The sequence below is a fragment of the Rhea pennata genome, chromosome 22 (genome assembly GCF_028389875.1).
Source record: "Rhea pennata isolate bPtePen1 chromosome 22, bPtePen1.pri, whole genome shotgun sequence".
Taxonomy (NCBI): Eukaryota; Metazoa; Chordata; class Aves; order Rheiformes; family Rheidae; genus Rhea; species Rhea pennata.
Window position 1 is genome coordinate 312,957 of NC_084684.1, and position 21,954 is coordinate 334,910.

The 21,954-nt window shown below is 40.7% G+C and overlaps 1 protein-coding gene across 4 annotated transcripts in view; it reads left to right on the forward strand.

Moving 5' to 3' along the window:
- Positions 1-21,954, forward strand: part of SPEN (spen family transcriptional repressor) — a 72,786-nt gene that overhangs the window by 29,777 nt on the left and 21,055 nt on the right. For all 4 annotated transcript variants that reach the window (XM_062593622.1, XM_062593625.1, XM_062593623.1 and 1 more), the window contains 3 exons: positions 16,221-16,381; positions 18,637-18,837; positions 19,711-19,862. In XM_062593622.1, the coding sequence (XP_062449606.1) occupies positions 16,221-16,381; positions 18,637-18,837; positions 19,711-19,862 (514 nt within the window). The remainder of the gene's footprint in view (positions 1-16,220; positions 16,382-18,636; positions 18,838-19,710; positions 19,863-21,954) is intronic.

The following is a 21,954-nucleotide window of genomic DNA, read 5'->3' on the forward strand; positions in this document are numbered from 1 at the left end:
AAAAAAGAAAGTATAAAAAGACTACCTGTGGATTATGTATACGCATGTTTGTGGCATGATTTACACAGAATGATCCCTAAGCCGCCTATGGAAAAATACATGGTATTTTGCTTGCCATCTGAGATCTCCTTGCAGCTGGAGAGTGAATTTTGTATTCCTTCCCTTTGGGAGGAAGACCGTGAAGGCTTATTAGTCATTTCACCTTTAGAGGAAGATAAAATATTTTTCCCTTTCTGAAAGAACACAAATGTCGAGCGCTGAGAAACGTCGACTGAGAGGCCGGGGGAGGGTGCAGCGTTGCATTACCTCATCCGTATGCTCTTAGTGTAATCTATTGAAAATGCGCCTTGCATAATGGATTTTTATCTTGCTCAGAAAATCCGCCGCTTTAGGTTGCCTAATATCCTCCAGTGGCATCGCAGCGCTGCTTCGGCATTTTAATGGTGACAGTGCAGCAGCACGGTTGCCCTGCGCTGGGTCATTTGTAAAATCGGAAAATAAAGCGATGTTTTTCGGGCGGGGGGGGGGAGGGGGAAGAAGAACCTCACGCGGCAACCGTGGAATTTGAAGTGAAGCTCAGTTTTAACGGCGGGAGGGGGTGCGGGGCGGAACGGACGGTGTGTAGGGCCACGGCGAACCCCCTTCTGCCGGTGCCTTTACAGGAGCGCCGGGCGCCGCCGCCACCTCAGAGCGGGGCGGGAAGGTGGTGGGGGGGGGGGGGGGGGGTGTTGTTTGTGTCTCCAGAACCAGTCTGAACCGGCGCGAGCCGGCTCGGCCCGGCGGCGCGCCGCCTCCGGGGCGGGGCTGCCCGCCGCGCGCCGCCCCTCGCGGCCGCCGGCAGCCCCTCGCCGCCCGCTCCCGCGGTGTAAAAACGCCTCAGCTGCCGCTAAAACCCGTAAATTTTTTTTTTAAAAAAAATAATAAAAAAAGCCAGCGCTTGTGCTGAAGCGTTAGCGCCCGTGCCGCTGCTTCGCCGGCGCGTGAAGATTTTTCTCACGCCGCGGTTATTCCGCGAAACCCCCCCTCGCCCCATGCGAGCGGTTTAGCCGAGGTGATGCTGCCGGGCTCAGTCGGCGGCTCAGCCTTTTGAGTCCTTCTCGATGAGCTCACTTCTTATTTTTGAAGCCTTCATGGCTGATATGACGTTCTACCTGCTGTATAAATAAACCTTCTATTTCCCCAGCAGGCAGAGAGCGGCAGTCAGCAGCGGCGGATGAGCACGTGGAGTGGCACCCTTTAGGAGCGTGATACCTGAAATAACTAAGAGGCGCAGGTTTAAGTCTGCCCTGGTGCCTTGACACCTGTAATGTAATGATACAAAGCAGCTAGGTTGCAAAACAGAAAACAACCCTGCTAGCTTCTCTTCCCTCCCCCCCCCCCCCCCCCCCCGTTATATAAACACATCATCACCAAGTTAGGTGTCTTGTTTAAAAAGTAGTTTTGTAGTTTTTTGCTTGGAGAGTAGACCTCTTACTGCAATTTATAGTCTGCTGTTACCCCCCATAAATAGTTGTTAATTGTTGCCTCTGAATGACAAAGACGGCAATTAAACTCCTTCCAAAATTTGCAGAAGTCGGCATTCATCTGAGGTCATCTGTCGCTCGCTGTAGGGTTTTGTTTCTTGAGCAAGGTCTGGAAGTTTTAACTGCTGTTCCTGCTTTTTAGAAATCTATCTAATTTCTTTGCCTCTAAAGGCAGAGAAAGATTTCGCTTTCTGTATGGCTTTGTTTTTTTTTCTAAGTTGCTTGCAGGTTGGGAGTCTTAAAAATGCATTGTGTTGGGGGATGGAAGCAAAGGAAGGAAGCCCTGGAAAAAAAAAATCTCTATTTTTGTCCTGGCTATTTAGACTGTCTAAACCCACTTTGTTGCTTTGAGTCCTATTAAGGAGCTTTTTTTTTTTTTTTTTTTTTTTTTTTTTTTTTTTTTTTTTTTTTTTTTTTTAATATATATACATATAGCTATAACGTCTCCTTGTAATTAGCAGTTCTCTAGACCAGAGGCTTTGCTTAGCAAATTTGAGGTTCAGACCAGGCAGCTGAGTCTAAACCCTTCGCGTGACCTTTGTTGGTCGTCAGCTTCCCCTGCCGAGAGGGAAGCTGAGGAGGAAGCTGCGGCGAAGATAACGTTTGTAAGTCACCTGTGTGCAGCTGGCACCACTCTAAAGGAGTGGGAATGGGTACCTGGCGCGGTGTCTGATGTTCTGCAATTTCAGCTAGTTGTCCTACTCATTTGTGGGAATTGCGGGAAAAAAAGCCATATCCAAGGCAATGCTCCTGTCATCATCCCAGGCAGTGTCCTAGGAGCGAGTTTTGTGCTGTGCTTTTTCTTCAACCCCAACGAGTCCTGGGAGCTTCTTGCGATGCCAAAAAACTCTCGGGACTGATTTTTCTGCCCTGGTGTACATTGAAATCCAAGGAGGGTCTGCTTTTCTTGGTAGATCGGGTTTGACTTTGGGGTGCATGTTTGTATTAAGAAATGGTCACTTACAATTGCATTTTTAAGGCTTTGATTTTCTTCCAAGTGTTTTGCTTAATCATCCTGAGTAGGCTGAGGGAAGGAAAGAATTAGCTGAGGTCAGGGAAGTTGAAGCTGCCCATGTTACTTTTCAGAAGTGAGACTTAGTCTTAAGCATTCCTAAAGGCAGGAAGAAATCTGCCTCCCCTTCTTTTCCTGCTGGACTCAGAGAGAGCAAGGAGAACCCAAAATCCTGTTGGGGAAAAAATGAAATGCAACAGGAAAACCATAAAGCAAGATAGGCTCTGCAGCGTTTGGTATCTACATGCGTGCTAGTAGTCTACTTTGCCTTTCTTAGAGAGAAATATATCTAGGACATGATTCATCACTAAAATAGATTAGAGGGATCATAGTCTAGAAGTGTCTGCTTGTCTTCACTGATTATGAGGAGAGTCTAGATAGCTCAGATGGAGACACAGGCAGTGCAGACATCAAAAGGTGAATGAGAGGATTCCCATCCTAATGATCTTTGAAATAAGGAGCACTTTAATAATTTCTAATGAATATTCACATGAAGGAATGAATAGGAAAAGAGGAAGACTTACTGAACACTTTTTTAAAATCAAAACAAAATGGGTTGTTGTGATCAAAGGAAAAATCCCTCCTTTATGTTGGGTCATATGTGCTTCCATTAAAGTGTAGACAGAATGTCCCTTCACATCTTAAAGGCTGAACTTGCAAATTCAGTGATTTTGGGTTGTTCCCAAAAAGAATTTTTTCTGGCTCCACCATGGATGGTGCTCCTGCATGGATGCAGGCACTGTAATACCTTCCAAAGGAGAACTTGTTGAAGAACATACAATCAGGAAAACAGCTCTCTCTGAAGCATGTTCGTGAGACCTTGGCATTAAGTTTAAAAAACACTATATAGAACATGCTCTGTTTAAGCTAAGGTAACATGGATGTGAACTGATGGCAAATAAACCTCACTGGAGAAAATTGAAAATCATCTTGCCTTTATCCACCGTGTTAGCTATATAATCAATGCACTTAGATTTGCCCTTAACTTCCAAGCATCGAGCATAGTTTGTCTACATCTTTGCAAATGCTGGAACTACTAATGATGGCATCAAGGTACTAAGCGTGAAAGCTTCGTAGTGAGCAATTAGATATCCCTCTACAAATCATTATGGTCAGCTGGTAATGCCATTTTGAGAAGAGAATGCAGCACATTTGCAAGTGGAAAATCACAGTCTTGGAGATAAGCAGAGGGCTTCAAAGTTGTATAAAGGGGAAACAATTTATACATGCCAGGACATATTCTTAGTTTTTTCAATATCAAAAGCATGACTGCATGTTTTGTTTAAGAGACGCAAAAGCTGAGTTTTCAGAAGGAGAGAGAGACATGTACTATGTAGATGCCATATTTCTAAAAATACGCAGATTATTGAAAATCATGCATATTACTTATTAAGTGCTTAACAAAGAAGAGAACAAAATTAGCCCTTTTAATGTGCATGGCATTAAGGAATAAAACTTCCTTTATGAATGATTTTGTAGTCTTAAAAGAATTCTGTAACAGAAATAGGCCAATAGCCAAATATTACTTTTTCTGATACCTGTTGGATTTCAAAAACCAAACATCATCCCGCCTCCAGCCACAAATTCTCTCTCTCCTACTAGAAGTGAAATGTGGAGCTTTCCGGCCTTCAAAATACTTCCCTTTGAAAAATGTCTCAAGTTCAGTGAGTAGTTGCTTTATTTAACTCAAGGTGATGATTTCATCTAGAAAATGCTTAGAAATCTAGGATGGTCACAATAGTACCTTTTGGAGAATCCTTTTTACAAGAAGGAAGTGTTTTTCGGGCTTCATTTCATCATTTCTTCTACAGTTGGTTCATATTTTCCCAGATGCCCAGAAATATTGATCATCATTTTTTATACCTGGACAAAAATAGAAAAAATCATCAAATAGTCTAGAAGTAAGGAGGATAATTAAGGTACATATTAAGCAGACAAAAGCAGTAAAGGATATTCACAGTCTAATTCTTTTTCTGTTGTCTGCTTGAGAGCATAAAATGCCAAAGGTTTGTGTGATAATGTGTGAAAGAAAGGTACTGTTCTCCTTAAAAAAAAAAAAAAAAAATAACTCCCAAGAATGAATAGTGCAGAGTCCCCATGGACAAATGGTTCCCAACTTGCATTGACTGAGAGATGCAAAGTGCCCTACTTAATCCGAACTGCTACAGGTTTGACCTCTTTGTATCATCTGACACCCTCCTTTGGTAAGAGGTTGCTGCATGATCTCAAATTATGTAAGACTTGTGCTGTTGCTTTGAAGTTAGTCCCTCCCTTAAATGTTTGTTTACTCCTTGGTATATCCTGTTGTGTGGATTGTTAAAGATGAATAGTCAAAGAAAAGAAGCTATCAGGTTAGTGCAAATTTTCTGTTGCTCTTCACTTATTAAATCTACATGGAGCTCTGTTTATCCTTCTTTCATAGTCAGGGAATATACTGAAAATGTCCTACACTGGTTGGTGTTTTACTGCGTAAATGATGACTCGTAAGTTTGTTTGTTTTGAGGTGGAAGGAAGTGAGGAATCATTTGTTATGTTCTTACAGGAGAGAGGTAGATACTATCAAACAGTTATTTCAGAAGTAGTTATATGGAATATTTTGTTTTTTAATATTCAGCTTTTCTGTCATTTTTAAAAATCATGAAATTTGCTTGGGGAAAAAGAAAAGCTTAATTAACACTGCAGGTGGGGCTTGCAGACTATTTCTTGTGCTATGGCCTAGAGGTTTTCCAGTCTGTTCTACACAGGTACTAAATCCTGCAGCAAGTATGCAGGTGGGGCATGCAGGTTTTGCATGGGGGAATTCCTTGGGAAGGCTGAAGGAGGAATCTTGTGTTCCGTCATATCCAGCATACCAGCCGCATTGCCTCACGCTGCTTCTTTTTATCCAGCCCTGGATAACTTTAACGTTTTTTTCTGCCCACCTCTATGCCCTCAATCTTGCTTTGCATGCAGTTAATGCAATGAAAGTGTCCTAGGTTTTCCTTGTTAAAGGGAGCAGGAGGGACATCTTACTGGGATGGTCAACCAAAATGTCACTTGTGTGAGCCCTGGACTCCCAAACCACGTGGAGATTTAATCCATAAGTCATAACAAATACTGCTGAATTAAGTTGCAGAAGGTGGCTCTTCCAGATATTAAGAGAGAAACACAGGACCTTTCTGTCATGTAACAGTATTTTTATTTTTTTTTATTTTCAAGACTGAAATTACTCTGCATTGTTGCTTAACAAATGCACAGATTTCCACAATTTCCCTACGAATCTCATATTTAATATTTAACAGATTATAATACTTCACGTGTTTTGTACAAAGACTGTCACAATCTTTATTTTCATGACTTTAATATTAATATTTCTATTCATGTGAAATTCTACTGAAAGTTCTGCTCTGTTAGTTTTATTTTTATTTGCATGTGGGCATAAAATGAAATACTTCCCAAATATAGCCATAGCCAAGAGATCCATCTGTTCTTTGCATTTTTAAATGGCAAATGGATCTTAACTCTTCAAATGTCTTGTCTTCTATATTGCGTGCCAACTGAGATCACAGAAATGCCGTTATTTGCCACGCCTTTCATTTTAGGCAGCCCTTTACGTGAGAATAGCAGTTTTATGAAGGATTTGTGTACCCCACAAGCATTATGTATTTCTTCTGGTTGCTATAGTGGGTCAAACAAAGGGTAAAAAGAGCCTCTAAAATTTTTCTTTGCCTTATAGTAGTTGGCATTTCTTTAAAAGGCTGTGTAAGGCATGAGGCAATAGAAATTCTATCTCAGAAACATCCTTCATGTACATATTTCTACTTGTGGTTTAGAAGTAGCCTTGTTTTGTCCATTTTCTTTTGCATTTCACTGTTTGTATAACGGCAACCATTTTTAGAAATACTAAGCTTACACACAGTGTTATCTGCCATAAATGGGATTTCTATATTAAGCCTTGCACATTCCAAATTTTACTTAAGAGGCATTGTTTATCAGCTGTGTATCTTGGCATGAACTATATTGTAGCTCCCATTTGAAGAACAATTATATTTGTTTATAAGAGAGAATAACACAATTTCAAAATCGCTCTGAATCCTAGCGAACAAGAATTTCAACAAATGGGCATTTTGTGTAATGCCAAAATGTTATCTTGGAGACGAGGCAACAATCGCACCAGCGTTTTGGCAGGGCAGAGTGCAGACCTGGGGGGTTGCTGTCCCTGCACGGAAAGTGGCTTGGAGAGGCAGAAGATAAGGAGCAGCAGAGGGTGGCGTTTTACAGGGTATTTGTGAGGCCAGATGGGAGACAAAATGCGAGTTGTCAAGAAAGTGGGGCATAAACATAGTGCCAGCTTTTTTAAGGCGAGGTGGGGATGCTTTTGCTGAAAACATACTAAGTGCAAATGCTGAGGATAAGCAGAATGAATTTGGCAGGCCTGTTCACCACGACCTACCAGCAGTTTTGTGTTAGAAAGCTCTTCTATGTATGCGAGACTGAAATAACATGGAGATGAATCAGACCCATTGTTTTTCTGCTTTTAATATATCTGAGAAAGGTTTTTCTTTCGAAGAATAGTATCTAGTGCTTCTAGATAGGACCGTGTGCTTATCAATGTCAGTTAAGGCTGACTAATTTTAAAATTGTTATAAGAAGTGTTGACTTCTAGGAAATCATTTAGCAGTGCTCGGAAGGTGAAAGTAGTTGCTTCTTACTCCTCAAGTAAACATATAGTAGTATACCTTGAAGCCGTAGTGGTTGCATTTTAAACAGCACTAAGAATCCCAGCTTGTAGACAGTACTTAAAGTAGGGTTTTTCTTTTTTTTAATGCTTAATAGATCCTTGCATAAGCAACGCAGTTGTTATTTAGGAAGCTGTCTTTAAATTGTGCTTTCTTGGTGTTTTGAAATGATTTGGTCTCCTGCGAGCCACAAGATCGAGTTTCTCAACCTGCTCTGGTGGTGATTCATTGATTGACCTTGGGCAAAGCCCTTGGCCTCTTTTTACCTTATTTTTCCATCTGCAATGCAGGGTTGTTAAGACATAGCTACCTCACAAGAGCGTTGAACTAAAAGCCTTTTTAAAGATTTCGTACACTCAGAAGTGTCAGCTGCAAAATATTGATTTAGATTGTCTAGAGATAGTTGGCAAAAGTTGTTTACTTTAACAGTATTGTGGTAATTTTTGCCAAAGGTGGAAAGCAATTTTTCTTCTAGCCTGAACAAGCCACTCCTCTACGGTAGCGGGTGAACTCTGCCCTACCGTTTTCTTTGAAAAGTTGCTGTAATCGTAGGTTTATCATTATTCGCAGCATTGAGTGGGAGCTCTTCTGTAGACAAGTCACTGCAGTGCTTGAAAAAATTTGACTGAAAGCTTTCCCAGTTGAAGGTGGTGGGAGTTTTGCATGGTCTTAGCAGGGCTGGGTGTTTGCTGCGAGTCGTATAAACCTGTCCAGAGCCTGCTAACGGCTGCTGCTCATGTGTTACGAAAAAACGCGCAAAGAATATGTTCGTCGCTTGTGGATGTTTTCTAATATAGTCAGATAGAAGGCAAAGCTAGATTAAAAAATCAGCACGGGAAAGGTTTATGTGATTTAGAAACTCCATACTGTTACACAGTGAAAAGCTCTCTAGTCCTACCTCTTCATCACTGTGTCACTTTTAGTTCTGTGATACACAAATACTTCAAAGTTGGGGTGTCTCAGGTGTATTCGGTCTTGACCGAGGCTTTCCATTATGAAGGGACTGTTGAAAAAACAGAGGCTCTTTGGGATCTCAGGTTCTCACATCCACCCTTTATGTTCTGCTTTTTGCATCGGTGGAAATTTAATTGTGGGAAAGCTATGCCAAGGAGCTGGGTTTGTACTTCACCCTGAAGGCCTCCATGACTTTTAATCTTTCCCAGCACCAAGTTGTGTGATTGCGTCCATGCGCTGAGAAGGCGTTTCCTCTCGCGTTGAGGAGTTTCTCTCTTGGCAGTCCTGCTGTTCCCGAGAAACGTCTGTATTTTGGAAAGAAAGATCGTGGCTGTGGACGCTGGCACTCAGGTAACTTGAGTTGCTCGTGCCAGGCTCTGAAGTTTGATACCAACACCATGAAGCTGAAGTTAACAGAGAGCCACCACAGCGAGCAGAGGATGAGGACAGCATCTTCTCAGCAGTAGTAAGCTGTTGTGATTGCTGAGAAGGCTGTTTGCTAAACAGATAAGCTAATATGGTTTTAACCAACAAGTTTTTTTTCCAGGTTAGGCTTTTTATTCTTGGCTGTACTTAGTTCATTGTAACAACCAAGCCTGAGGACTGGTACACGTGGGTCATGGAGCTAGATGTTAACACTGCCTGGGTTGCCCAGAGTCTGTGGCAGCTAGACATGGATAAATATGTATATTTTAGCAATCATAATTGATGGGATATTTAGTTACAGTGAAGAATTAAAAGGACCCCAAAGCTGCCTTGAAATTCTTAGAACATGTGGCTTCAGGGGAAAGATGGTTCTGGGAGCAGGAGACTTTTTGTAGTGGTCATCTGTCTTAGCAACATCTTTGGTCTTTTCCGTGATTAACTTCAGCCTGCTGCTTCTCATCGAAGTTCAAGTAGTAAAATAGCTGAAAGGAGATGCTCACGTGGCCTGTCAGTGAAGGTGACATGTGATTTTAATAAGCCAGTCATCTGATTTGGGTTGAATGTATGGTAAACATTACTTGGAGACTGTATCTTAAAAAACCTTACTGGCCAGATACTGAAAAAATACTGTAAATTTACTATTATTTGGCCAGCCAAAACATACAAAGGAGCCACGTCACTCCCACAGTTGTGTTATTTTCCCATGGCCTTTAAGCATGATTTCTTTAGATTTCTGAGTTCCAGCCCACTATGGGATTTCTTAAGTCTCCTTTTCTGAGCTTGGCAAGACAGAAAAAGGTACGGGCAAGAGGTGGTCCTGTTTACATGTGTTCCAGTGTTGTACACATCTGTCTCGGTGCTCCTTTGGAGAGCAGTATACACTTTTGTTTGCCGTGCACTGATTTTTCACTACTGTTCCCTGCTTAGCAGTAGGGTTTCGGGTCCCCCCCCCCCCCCCCCTTTTTATTGTAACTCCTTGTCGTTAAATACTTTTGAAGATATGTGTGTGCACGTGACGTTTACAAACTGAAGTTCCTTGGGTGGCAACTTTTCAGCGGCTTGAAACAACGCCAAGAATGTCGCGCAGTCACATCCCGGCATGCTTTTGAATGCAAACTCTGAAGGCAGTGAAAGGCCCAGGGTTATAGGCATGGGGTAATTGCACAGAATATGAGGTGTAGTTCATCTGCCAACTTTCTCCACCCTCATATGCCGAACAGCCAGAGACTGCTTGTGTACTTATATTAAAAATGAAAAGTTTGTTACGAAATGGAAAAGCAAGGTTCAGCCTCTTACAAGCTGATGCTGACTGGTGTTTGTGTACAAAACTACCGCCTGCCGGTCACCTTCATATTTAGATCAGCGTGAGAACAAAGTGAATCAGCTCTGATAAAGAGAAGTTTTAACCCTCCACCAAGACCTCTTGAGTTTTCAGACGCCACGCTTGAAGTTTGGTCGTAATTATTCCTACTTGGAGATACCAGAAGAGCCGCATGGACTATTAGAGTAGTGCTGGCGACTTCACATTGCTTTGTTCCAGCTTACACACTAATGAGCGTACGGTTCCCTGAAAGGATGCTTAAAAAAACCACAGGTCTGCATTCAGCTGGAGCTCAGGGAGTCAAAACTTAGTTGCACGCGTTTTCAGCTTTGTACCTGGTTTGGTGCAGAAGTAATCCAAGTTAGTTACCTGTGGGGCACAGAGGAACACAAACTCTGAATTATCTGCTCACTTTGACTTTTTTTTTTAAGGAAAGAGAGTAGTTAGATTTTTATAGGGATGCAATTCTTGGCATGTGTAGCTTGATGTCGGTTTATAAATCACACGTATGTAGAATATGGGGGAGATTCCAGTTAAGTACGTATTTTAGGTTTTTGTCGTATTTAGTAACACTATGGAAATAGCAGCCTGTAATGTACCTGTACATGTATTACTTCAGTATCTCATTTTTCATTCAGAGGAGAAGTCAAAGTGCTCTGTGAGCTGTATCAAGATTCCTTTAATCTGTAACTAAAATGGAATATGACACATTTTAAAGAGATATTTTTGTTTCTTTTTTTGATGCTAGCATCATGCTTTTGGTCAGTGTTGGTTGGTGGTTGGCAATAACCAGGGCTTTTTTTTTTTTTTTTTTTTTTTTTTTCTTCCCAAACAGTGTATTTTTACTCTCAGGATTCTTTGACCAATTTTCTGGCACTGTTTTTTTGCAGTTAGATCCAAGGAATCTAACTGACAGTTTGCTTCCGTAGTGACTGTATCAAGAATATTAAAAGGATTTTTTTCGTCTTCTGGGTAGACCTTATCAGTGTACAGTACTGTCACTAGCTTATATTTGTAGCTGATATTTGCATACAGATCATCTACGATGACTTAACTCTGACCTGGAAAGGGAGCAAGGAGAAAAAAAAAAAGGTTCTTGTTATTTCCGTTTAGAGATTACTGTACGTTAGCTTTGGATTTCCTGCCTAGACTTCGGAATCTTTTGCTGACATCAGCTGTGTGAAAAACCTGCTGTCATCTGGGATTCATGCTGAGGGAGGTTGTCTTATGTTATTGTCCTCAATAGATCCTTCTAGGAGATAATCTTGACGTAGAGATTATTTTGACAGTGTATTAAATCACAGCTGATGTAGAGAGAGTTCCTGATTTCGGTTAATTTGGACAGGAAAAAAAAAAAGAAAATAGCGTATTTGAATATTTCTGTAAAAGAATTATAGATCATTTAACAGTTCCAGTTAAAGATGTTTTAAAGGGTACTATTAAAAAGCCATTTTATTTTTTTGTTTTCCTGTTAAAATTCGCCATCCGTTATCCTGAAACGCTAAAAGGGCTTCCAATGATTTTTGGCTGCTGCTTTTTTAACTTGCTTTGCCTATCTGGGCTAGGCGTTTTCTTTTTCTTTCTTTCTTTTTTTTTCCTTTTTTTTTCTTTAAAAAAATAAAAAGGAGTTTGGCAGCTCATTGCCTGCAGCACGCATTAATGCTTTTGCCTGCTTTATTTTAGGCGAATGGCTGCAGCGTTTCCTGGTTGCTGTGATGAGGGGTAGTCACCGGAGTTACAGCTGACTCACAGCTCTGAGATCAATTTGCAGAAATGACAATTGTCCCACATTTTAAAATTGCAAAAAAAGGGTAAGGCAGGTTGTGAGATCCCTTGATTCAGCACAGCCTGCCATTGACAAAAAGCAGCAGGTATCCTGCTACGTTGACTGGTTTGGAGTCTGCTCTTTTATCTCATTTTGCTGGGGAACAAAGAGAATGGCTCGCTTTGTATTCTTTTTCTCAAGTGCTTTCTTTTTTTTTTTTTTTCACACATAAATAGAAGCAGAACTGCGTAGTTAGTTAGAACCGAAAAACACAATTACTTGCAAATGAGCTATTTCTCTGGAAATCAGAACGGGTTATATGCGATATGTGCCGCAGGACTTGAAATGTCATCTTCACAGTTTTAAATGAGGGGGGAAAAAAAAGAAAAAGCAAGTTTTGTACGTTCTGTGGTATGCCAAGCACTGCAATCAGTGATGCAGGCACGTTTGGAGTGTCATTTTTGCTCTCTGAATCCCATTGCTAGATTCTCACACTTCGGGATTGCTGGGACTCTGCCCATACGAATAAAGCTTATAGTTTGGATTATTAATAGGTTTTATGTTGATTAGTAGGAAGTAGATACAGAGAAGACATTTGTGATTAAGGGCACATGCATTTGCTTTGAAAACACCAGACATCTACATGTAACACAAATGAGTATTTTTAAAGGGCTTTTAGGGTGGAAGCAATTTACGGTAGGGTATACCTGTGAGAGAAGTATGTTAGGCCCTCTTATTAAAATAAAAATGATTCCTTTATAACTCAGGTTTTCCATCTGATTTCACTGTCAGTGAAATAATAAATCTTACCCTTTACTTATTTTACACTAAAATGGCATGAAAAGAGCTGGAGCGAAACTAATTTTAAAAGCTTCATGCGCATCTGAGCCAGCCAAAAGGGCACCTAAAATCCTTCCTGGTTTAAAACCTCAAGTTCTTCAGGAATTAGCATACACGACAAGCAAAATGATGAAAAGCACCTAAAAGGCAAACGAAGCTGTAAGCTTAATGTATTTTAAAAAGCAAATTCCCGACACAGACTCCCTTTCTGTGCAATGTGTGTGTTGTGACAGCTCAGGAGACTTTTTTTTTTTTTTTTTTTTTTTTTTCCTGCTTTGCTGGCATTCTGTTCCAGTAAGTTTACATGGATGTTGAAGAGCAGGTTTTCCTGTGTTGGGAAAAAGGCTATGTGCCAGAGCACGTTCTGCAAATGTCTGGAAAAAATCAGCACATGTCTCCTCGTTTTCACATTGCTAGCGAAAAGGGGGAAATGAAGTTATAAAACCAGTTTCTTTATGCTGTTTTGTTAGAGGAGTTTTTAAGAACTTCCATGATTTGGCGAAGGACAGTTTTCAAAACCGCTTACAGGAAAAAGGAAAGGCATATCTTTATTTTAATACTCTGGGAATGTATCGTTGTGCAGCTTGCATGTTCTAATCTGGTGTATTTTTAAAACCAGAGTACTTTAAAAAGAGTTCTGTTTTTCCTGTTGGATACTACATATAACTCGCTGTCAGCTGCTTTATTTTGATTTTGCTGTTGCTATAACTGTCCAGCAGACCAGCTATAATTAACTGATCCATCTTTCTCCTGCTCACAGAACATAAAACCTTTTACTTACTTTTGAACATTCAGGCCTTTTTTTTTTTTTTTTTTTTTTTTTTTTTAAACTGGAGAAGTAATACTACTTTCCCTAAAGAAAGGGGAACTGGACTGTGTAATTTGTCCTTGCTACCATTTTTTCCTCCCTCTCTAAAACTGATCTGGGAGATCAGGAAAGCGTGAATTATTGTCTCAAAAAGCCTTGGATTTGTTTTGGGTACACGTACTCCTAAAACTCCCCGGGGGATAAGCGGAAATTACCTGCACGATCGCCGTTTCTGAGAACATGCTTATAAACACCTGTTGTAGAATTTACTGTCGTACCTGACGGTTGTTTTGGAGGTGCATCGTGAGGACGTCTGAAGGTGGCACCCGGAGATTGTCTTTTCCCCTCGACGGAAGCTATGATTTTAATAATACAGTTCATGTTTTAAGCATTCTTATAAAAACACTAAAAGTAGCCCATTCCCATTTTAAAGCACTATAGCACTATTTAAACATAAATCCAGTAATGAGGGCTTGAGGTGGTAAAGCTTTACCAGAGCTGAACAGTTAGCAGCAGGGTAGAAAGAAGTGGGAAAGGGATAAATGGTTCTTGGGCAAAACATGGGCAGTAAATTGCAGCCGGCTTCATTTTTAGGGATGAAATAGTTTATTCTCTTAATGATCTAGAAGAGGGAGTGAAAGTAGGTTGCACAGTTGCAGACAAGACAAAAATAACACCGAGCACCAATTTCTAAGAAAAATGAGACCATGCAAACGGCCTTCTCTGAGGTAGGGGAATTCAGAGCTGGCAAACGCAAGGGATTCTGCATTGGAAGGGAAAATGTCATTATATGTGAAATAACTTCCTATACAGCGCTTCGTTATAGATCGCTCAGGAGGAAAAACCTCGAGATCTTGGGAAAATCCCATCTTTTGACGCAAGGTTTGGATCACGCTGCTGGTAGCAGAGCCCGCGCCGACAAAGAGGGCGAGAGAAAGGCGTCGGGTTTTCATTCCTTTCCTGGCATTGCCGTATTTTCTCCACTCTCCCCAAGCGATGCCGGACTTCCTCCTTTGGGGACGGTGGAGTAGGAGGAGAGTGCGTGGGAAAAGCAGGAACGCGAGAAGCAGCTTGCCTGCAACTGGACTTAAGGGTCGGTCAGAAAAAGAAGGTTGTAAGAAGAGGGTGAGAGCGGGAGGAGAGTTTTCTCATGTTGATTTTTTTTTTTTTTGTTCCGTTTTGTTTTTCCCTGCGGTTTTGTATCCTGCTGAGATTGTTTCTCGGCCTTTTTGGAGATTGCCTTTCTCCTCTGCGCCTCCAAATATAACAGTTAGGGGCAGAGCCCAGGGGCTTTTAGTAGTGTAGAGGAAGAGATCGCAAAACCGAATCATGAAAATGTGCAGAAGCCTGAGGCAGTTGCCCTGAGGACAGAATGGAAAGATTTAAGTGGGATTAATGTAAAGAGAGAATATAAACAGTTTATAAAACAATTTAGGATGCTTCTCCCCCTCCCCCCCCCAAAAAAAAAAGGATTAACTTTTGTCTATCCTTTCTTATAAGGTATGGAAAGAAAACAGAACCAATTCCCTTAAAAAGCAGCAAATTGCAAACCGATGGGGTTATTTTTACACGTGGCAAACCTTCGCCCACAGCATTCAATCTCTGGGGTAAAATCCTAGCAGAATTTTTTTTTTTAGGAAAGCTGGTCATGCAACGGAGAATGAGATCTCCAGGGTTATGTCAGACAAAATTATTTTTAGAAACGTTACAAGCCCTCGTGCCTCGGGGAAGAAATCAGTCGCTCCGAAGAAGATGACGTGTCCCCACTGGGCAAGCTTTAATAATATTATTCCCTGTATTTCTTACTCTTCAGCGAAGCATCTCCCAATCTGCACTGTCAAGAGTTGGTAGACTAGATTGATTCCCCATATGAGCTGATGTGCAAATCGTCTTCTGCTGTAATTATTGTTTATAAAAGCTTTTGGGTCTAAAAGCTTCATATCCTGAAGTTTGCCGTTGCGACCGAGCTCGCAAGCAGCATTTGCCGATTCGTATGCCTCTATCTAGGTTATTCTCCAGTAGCTGGCAAAAAAAGGCTTGCTGCAGTTTTCTCATAAGCAACAGTGCTCTTCAGAGGTACGAATCTTTAGAAAAAAAAAATACATATATATATGTATGTAAGAGGCATTAAGGAAAAGTATGGAGTCTGTTTTCAGATTGACGGCAGCACCTGCGAGTGCCATTAACGTTTCCTTTTATGTGGGAGAGCACCAAGAGGCATTGCGAAGCCTCAGCAGGGCCCGGCAGCCTCACGGTATTTTTCCAGTCTTCCCACACAACTCCTAAGCTGATAAAACACAACGTTACACTTAATTAAATCTCCTCTATTGTCGTGGAATGTAACAGGATCTAGCTGACATTTTACCCACGATCTGTTTCCTTGACTGCCTCCTCCGAGGGTTTTGCAAGAGAGTATTTGCAGCGTGAGTATGAATTCCTTTGCCCAACTGGAATGCGTGGTGGAAACTGGATTTTCCGCATCGGACAAAGGAAAAAGGAAAGCCTTTAAAGGAGTCGAATCCATCTTTTTTCCCTTACTAGTGCAATTTGTTGCCCCGAATAGGTATTTTAACTTGCGTCTGCTACGAGGCCCTGTGTTACTGTGGCTTGTGCGCTGCTGCGGGAATACAGCGTCAGGGTGGGCAACCAGTTCTGCAGCGCTCGACGCTTTCGCTTACTGCTGAATATATTTGGTCGTCCCTCGGAGGAAAAAGGGAACAGACGAGTTAAAAATCCAAGCAGAAAACCCAGGAAGAAGTCTGTCATTTGTTTTTAATTGAAATGCACCATCTGTCCTCTGGTCACTTTGTGTCTCTTTACACAGAGCTGTTGTTTCCTTTCTGCCTTTTGTAGCAGTGACTCCAGCAGCAGCTCAAGCGACGAGTCCCCAGCACGGTCAGTTCAGTCGACGGCAGTTCCAGCACCTGCGTCCCAGCTGCTTCCATCTCTGGAGAAAGATGAACCCCGCAAAAGTTTTGGGATCAAGGTTCAAAATCTTCCAGTGCGCTCAACAGGTAAATACATATGTGAAAGTGTCTCTTCACAGTGCCAGAAATGGGGCAAAAAAGGAATAGGAAACAGATTAGAGACTGATTAAATCATATTTATTTTATATTTTTGATATTAAATGTGTGCAGCGTTTTGAGTCTCTTCAAACTGCACTGTTTTCCTATTCAGTATTGAGCCATCTTTTATGAAACTTGGCTCCAAGATAATTGCTGCCATAAAAAAGTAATACAGTCATCAGATTACTTACAAAAAGCATGAAGTTTTGAATGAAGATATCTTTGGGAGACTTTGAGAGTTGTTCAGGAGTTTATTGGTGCTTTTAGGACTCCTCACTGAGTTTAACTTTTGAGTTTCCCAGGTCAGAGGAGGAGTCTTCCTATGATTGTTACAGTTTTTGCTAGAAGTTTAAATTCCTGCATCCCTGAAAGAAAACCTAAATAGTGGGCAAACCCCAGAAGCACTGACTATGGTAAAACTGGCCCAGTGCCTTCCTCTACTGGATCATATTGCCAGTTTCTTACAATGTTACCAAACTGCAGCTGTTCAGGCAGAACTTTTCCACAATTTGTTTCTGTTTGCTGTCTGCCTCATCATAGTTCTGCACCAACAGAGAAAAATACTTTCTCTGCATAATATTTTTAGGAGTTTTGTTGAGAGGCTGCGACGTCCATGCTTTGGACACCAGGATTGGCGTTGGGTAGGAGGATGTGTTTCTGTCCAGCGAAGGCCTTTTTTCATCCCTGTGGAGGAAAAAAAACACAATATAGATTTGGCTACGTTATGGGGATCTTTTAAAAAAAAAATGTTGACTGCAACACAGGAGAGGCTGGAAAGAAGCATTAGAGTAGGCTGATAAAAAAAAGAAAAAAAAAACATCTGGGAGAAAAAATTTGAGGGCAACTTTGGGCTTCTGAGGAGTAGACGTTAAGAGACGGTAGCCTGGTAGATTTTTCCCCCAAAAAACCTTGCCTCATCTAGCGCAGCAAATGGACAGTGCTCTCGGAAGGGGTGGTGAATGATAACACCCTCTGTGACCTGGATTCGTGTTGGAGAAGCTGAGAGGTGTGTATTAAATGAGGCAGGGGCTTAAGGGATGACAGGATTGTGTCTTTGACGAGGCAATCGAATGCTGCCTCCGAAGACTGGATTCTCGCTCTGCTTCTGCCTCGGTTCTTCGGTGATGGTGGGAAAACGGCTTAATTAGTGACCATCTGTGAGAAATTTTTGCAAGTCCCTAGCTCAAGTCCCTAGGCTTGAGCACTCACAGCTACTGGAACTGGTGCTTTGCAACAGTAATGTGGATTACTCGGCGGGGAAAAACCAGAAGCATCTCAACTTTGTCACTTAGGGCAGTTTTGACCATTTATTCTCACTGTGCCTCAGTTTCTTTTTTATATAGTATGAAAACATTAGGATTTTCTATCATAATGTTGAGCATCATAAAACATCTTTGAGCATATTCATAATACTATTCGAATAGCTGAAGAGTACAGATGACCACTGTTCTCTGTGTTGAAAAAGGGAGAGATCCCATGGAAGAAACAGCATGGGGTCATTTGGAAAAAAAAATTGCAAAATAATTCATATATACAAAGGCACTGGCAGAGTTAAAACACTATTTATTAACTTTTTGAGTAGCGTATGTTGCAGTGTTAATATTCTTTCTGCAGATTTTTTTCTGTAGTATTCCTTGAAGTGACATGACACCAGAGTAGGTGCCCACAGATACTAGGCAGATTGTATGATCATGAGTCAGAGTCTGCAAAATCGGATGACTGCACACCCAGTTATCTTTCCGAATTGACTGGAAAAAATGCTGTATAACTTTGATTTCCATTCCAGGTGCCTCATCTGAGCTCTGCAGAACTGCTCTATGCAGTATCTGTTTGCTCATGCTTTCAGTGGTGGAATTATTAATGAAATAACACTATTTATTTCTTCTTCATCATCTTGAAGTGGATATGTCTTAGAAGTAATAGCTATACTGTATCAGCTTTTGTCATGTAAAAGCCTACACAGGTAGTTTCTTGGCCTTAAAAAGATAAGGTAAACAGAAGGGTCAGTCAGAAGATTTTGCATAGGCAAAGTTAACATCAAAAAAAAAAAAGCCTGATATTGTCACTTCTGTGAGCGTTCAAGTTCGGACGAAATTGGGTGAAGGCATGATTCGAAGAGAATATCAGATTTCTTCATGTCTTTTATGGTTCTGTTAAGTTGTTAGAAAATACATGTTTATATTCACATTTGCTTTTTCGCTTAGATACAAGCCTTAAAGATGGACTTTTCCATGAATTCAAGAAGTATGGAAAGGTGACATCGGTGCAGATCCATGGGGCCTCTGAGGAACGGTATGGACTGGTGTTCTTCCGGCAACAGGAGGACCAGGAAAAAGCACTAAATGCCTCAAAAGGAAAACTTTTCTTTGGCATGCAAATTGAAGTAACGGCTTGGATAGGACCAGGTAAGGTTCTTACCAGGCACCAGGCAGTTCTTACGCTTTAACTGGGCACATGACCACACTGTGGTTCACTGACTCTTACAAAAAGGCAGCACAGGAGTAAGAAATGTTAAAATTACCTTGCTGCAGAAACATAATTTAAAGTAACTGGGAAATAAGCCAGAATAAATTCCAGAGCAGGAAGAGTGGATGCTCTTAGGTCAAACAGGGAGAGAATTCCTGTCTTAAACCTCAGGGTAGGAAACCTGCCATCCTCTCACATAGTGAGATCCTCCGGCAACTGGAAGAAACAACGTAACCTTCCATATCTCAGCGAAGCAGATGCCAATAGATAATCTGAGCATAGCACTGAGTGCTCATAGGCTTTTTTCTGCTTTTAATTACAAGGACTAAGGATGGCAAAATTCTTGAGGCTTCAACATGACTGACTGGTGAAAACTATGGCATTGAGCTCATGGTTTTCGTTTTCATATTGTACTTCAAACAATTGTTTAGAAATTGATTTGTGAAAATTATTTTTTTTCCATGTACTGTTCCCCAAGTACAGTGAAGCCTTACTTGAAGTCTTGATAAGCAATAATAGTTGTTACAAGATTACATTTCTAGAGAAGCAGAGCTAGAACTCAAGCTACTTTTCATCTGAGGATACTCCCGTTCCTCAGCAATTAGTTAGTGGTGTGATGTAGAGAGTTCATATTCTATATAAATAAAACAATCACAAATACAGTACTGCTGTATTTTGTCCAAGGCGTTGATTAGTCTAGTTCTGATCATATCTGCTCATCTGAAAGTAGAGGTGAAGAAACAAAAGTGAACCAAATCCACAAGAAAAGCGTGTCTGTATATTGTAGATTTCTTGCTCTCTTTTGCTTCTAGAAACAGAAAGCGAGAATGAATTTCGTCCTTTGGATGAAAGGATAGATGAGTTTCACCCGAAAGCAACAAGAACTCTCTTCATTGGCAACCTGGAGAAAACAACCACTTACCATGACCTTCGCAACATCTTTCAGCGCTTTGGTGGAATTGTGGTATGTGGCTTTTTTTTCTTTTCTTATTCTTTCTTTTTTTTTAAATTATATAGAGGTATTATTGTCCATTGCTTCTGTACAGACCTGTAAAATGCTATAAGCAGTGGTAAGCAGAATGTTGTTCATAGATAATTCAGTCTTTTGATTTAATAAAATTTTTAATGTATATTTTTGTGTGCGTGTATGTAATATATATAGTAATGATATTTGTATGTGTGTGTGTATATATATATATATATGTATATACACACACACACATATACATGTATAAAATTTTATAAGTATAATTTTATATCTAATTGTTACAGTTTGTTTAATTTGTCATTTATCTTGCTAGAATATACCCAAAAGCTTTTCTCTACATTTCGAGTGAAATCTGAGGACACTTGTATTGAGGGAATAGCTTTGTAATGGGAACACATTCTTAGGAGCAGTAACAAGAAATGTGTTTTCGGTTACCTCCGAGTGTTTGCAGAAAAGCGTAACTAGTTAGGCTAGTTATAAATATGCCTAGTGCTATTTTTGTGTCTAATCAGCACATGTCTATCCTGTTGATTTCTGAAACAAAGGGTTTAGTTGCTGCATGTGAAAATAGCCATCAGCTATGACAGTCTGTTCCCCAACAATACAAGAGAATAGGCAGTAAGCAGATGGGTTAGTGATGACACATGCAGGATTCGGGTTTTCAACTGAACTGGCTTATCTGCGCAAGACAGAGCACAGTCGTTCCCTCTTCCGTTCATGCCACTCTGTATCGAGTCATACCAATATTGGATTAAGAGTTTTCCAGAAAAATAAAGCAACTGCCCACAGTGAGTTTAATTAATATACTCCTGAATGCATCTGAGCTTCTACACTGATAGTTTGTCTTACATCCTCTCTATACAATGTTCTTTTAGTAGCTGTGGTCAGTTCTGAACTTACTCCTTATACCTTATTCATTCTGTTCTGAAATACTTTTGTGACTATTGAGGTATCGGTCACACATTCCCAAAACCCCACATGTACTTCCCCTCAAAAAAGGAGTGGGGATGTGCTTCCACACGCAATGCAGGCAAATACGAAATTTTCATTTTATTGTGAGATCTTCTGGCAACTCTTATGCATCCTGCCTCTGCTGTAATCTTGACATCAGCACTGATTTATGAATTCACGTGCTGTCTGTGGTTTAAACCCTTCTCTAATGTTACACCAGCTGAGCTGTCCCGATAAAAGATGCTTATCAGTAGTAGTGCACTGTCTTGTAAATTGGTTTTTCTGTGAAATAGTGCTAGATTATCAATATTATTAATCGGTCAGAATTTAGCAGTGGTGCTGCCTTGCAGAATTTCCATGAAAACTTAGAAGCTCAGGTGCAAACGGGAACAGTTTTATGACCTTCTTGGTGGATAATGAGCAGAGTAATGATATTTTATTTGCTTGTCAAAAGAAATTGCTTGCCCAGGGTGAATGGTCAAGTATCATTTGCCACGGTTGCAATAGTGCTACTTCAGACATTTGGAAATTCAGTTTTTGATTAGTATTCCACTTAAATCATTAGGCTAGGGCTATAGAAATGTAGTAGTTGTGTAAATGCCCCCCTGTTTACTTCTGTTTTCCTAGATAAAGAGCTCGGGTGAGACTGTATCAAACTGCTGCCTTGTCCCTAAATTTATTAACCATGAAATTAGCCTGTCCTGAATGTTGGAACGTTTAAGCTTAAATTAGTGTGCTAGCATTGGCATGTAGCTCACAAAGGAAGCTTGCACTATTTAAACAAATAAAACGAAACACTCTACCTTCTATTTTCAGCTTGGAATGAATCATAAAATCGTGAGTTTGTTCAGAGAATTTTGGTACATTTGCCAGTACTAGTGCTAAGCTTGAATGTTAACCAAATGTCAACTCTAGGCTTGTGATTTTTTTTTAAAAAAAATGATGAAAATCAGACCTTTTTTAAGGCTTTAGTAGCTTCCCTGTGGCTACACTCGCTTTTGAATGGGCCTATGGTATCTTAGCATCAAGTATCAGCAGTGATAGAAGTTCAGGATCTTTTTTGCCTTTGCCATGTCAATGCCAAATTGGTTCAAGAGACAAGTCCAGCATCACTTGC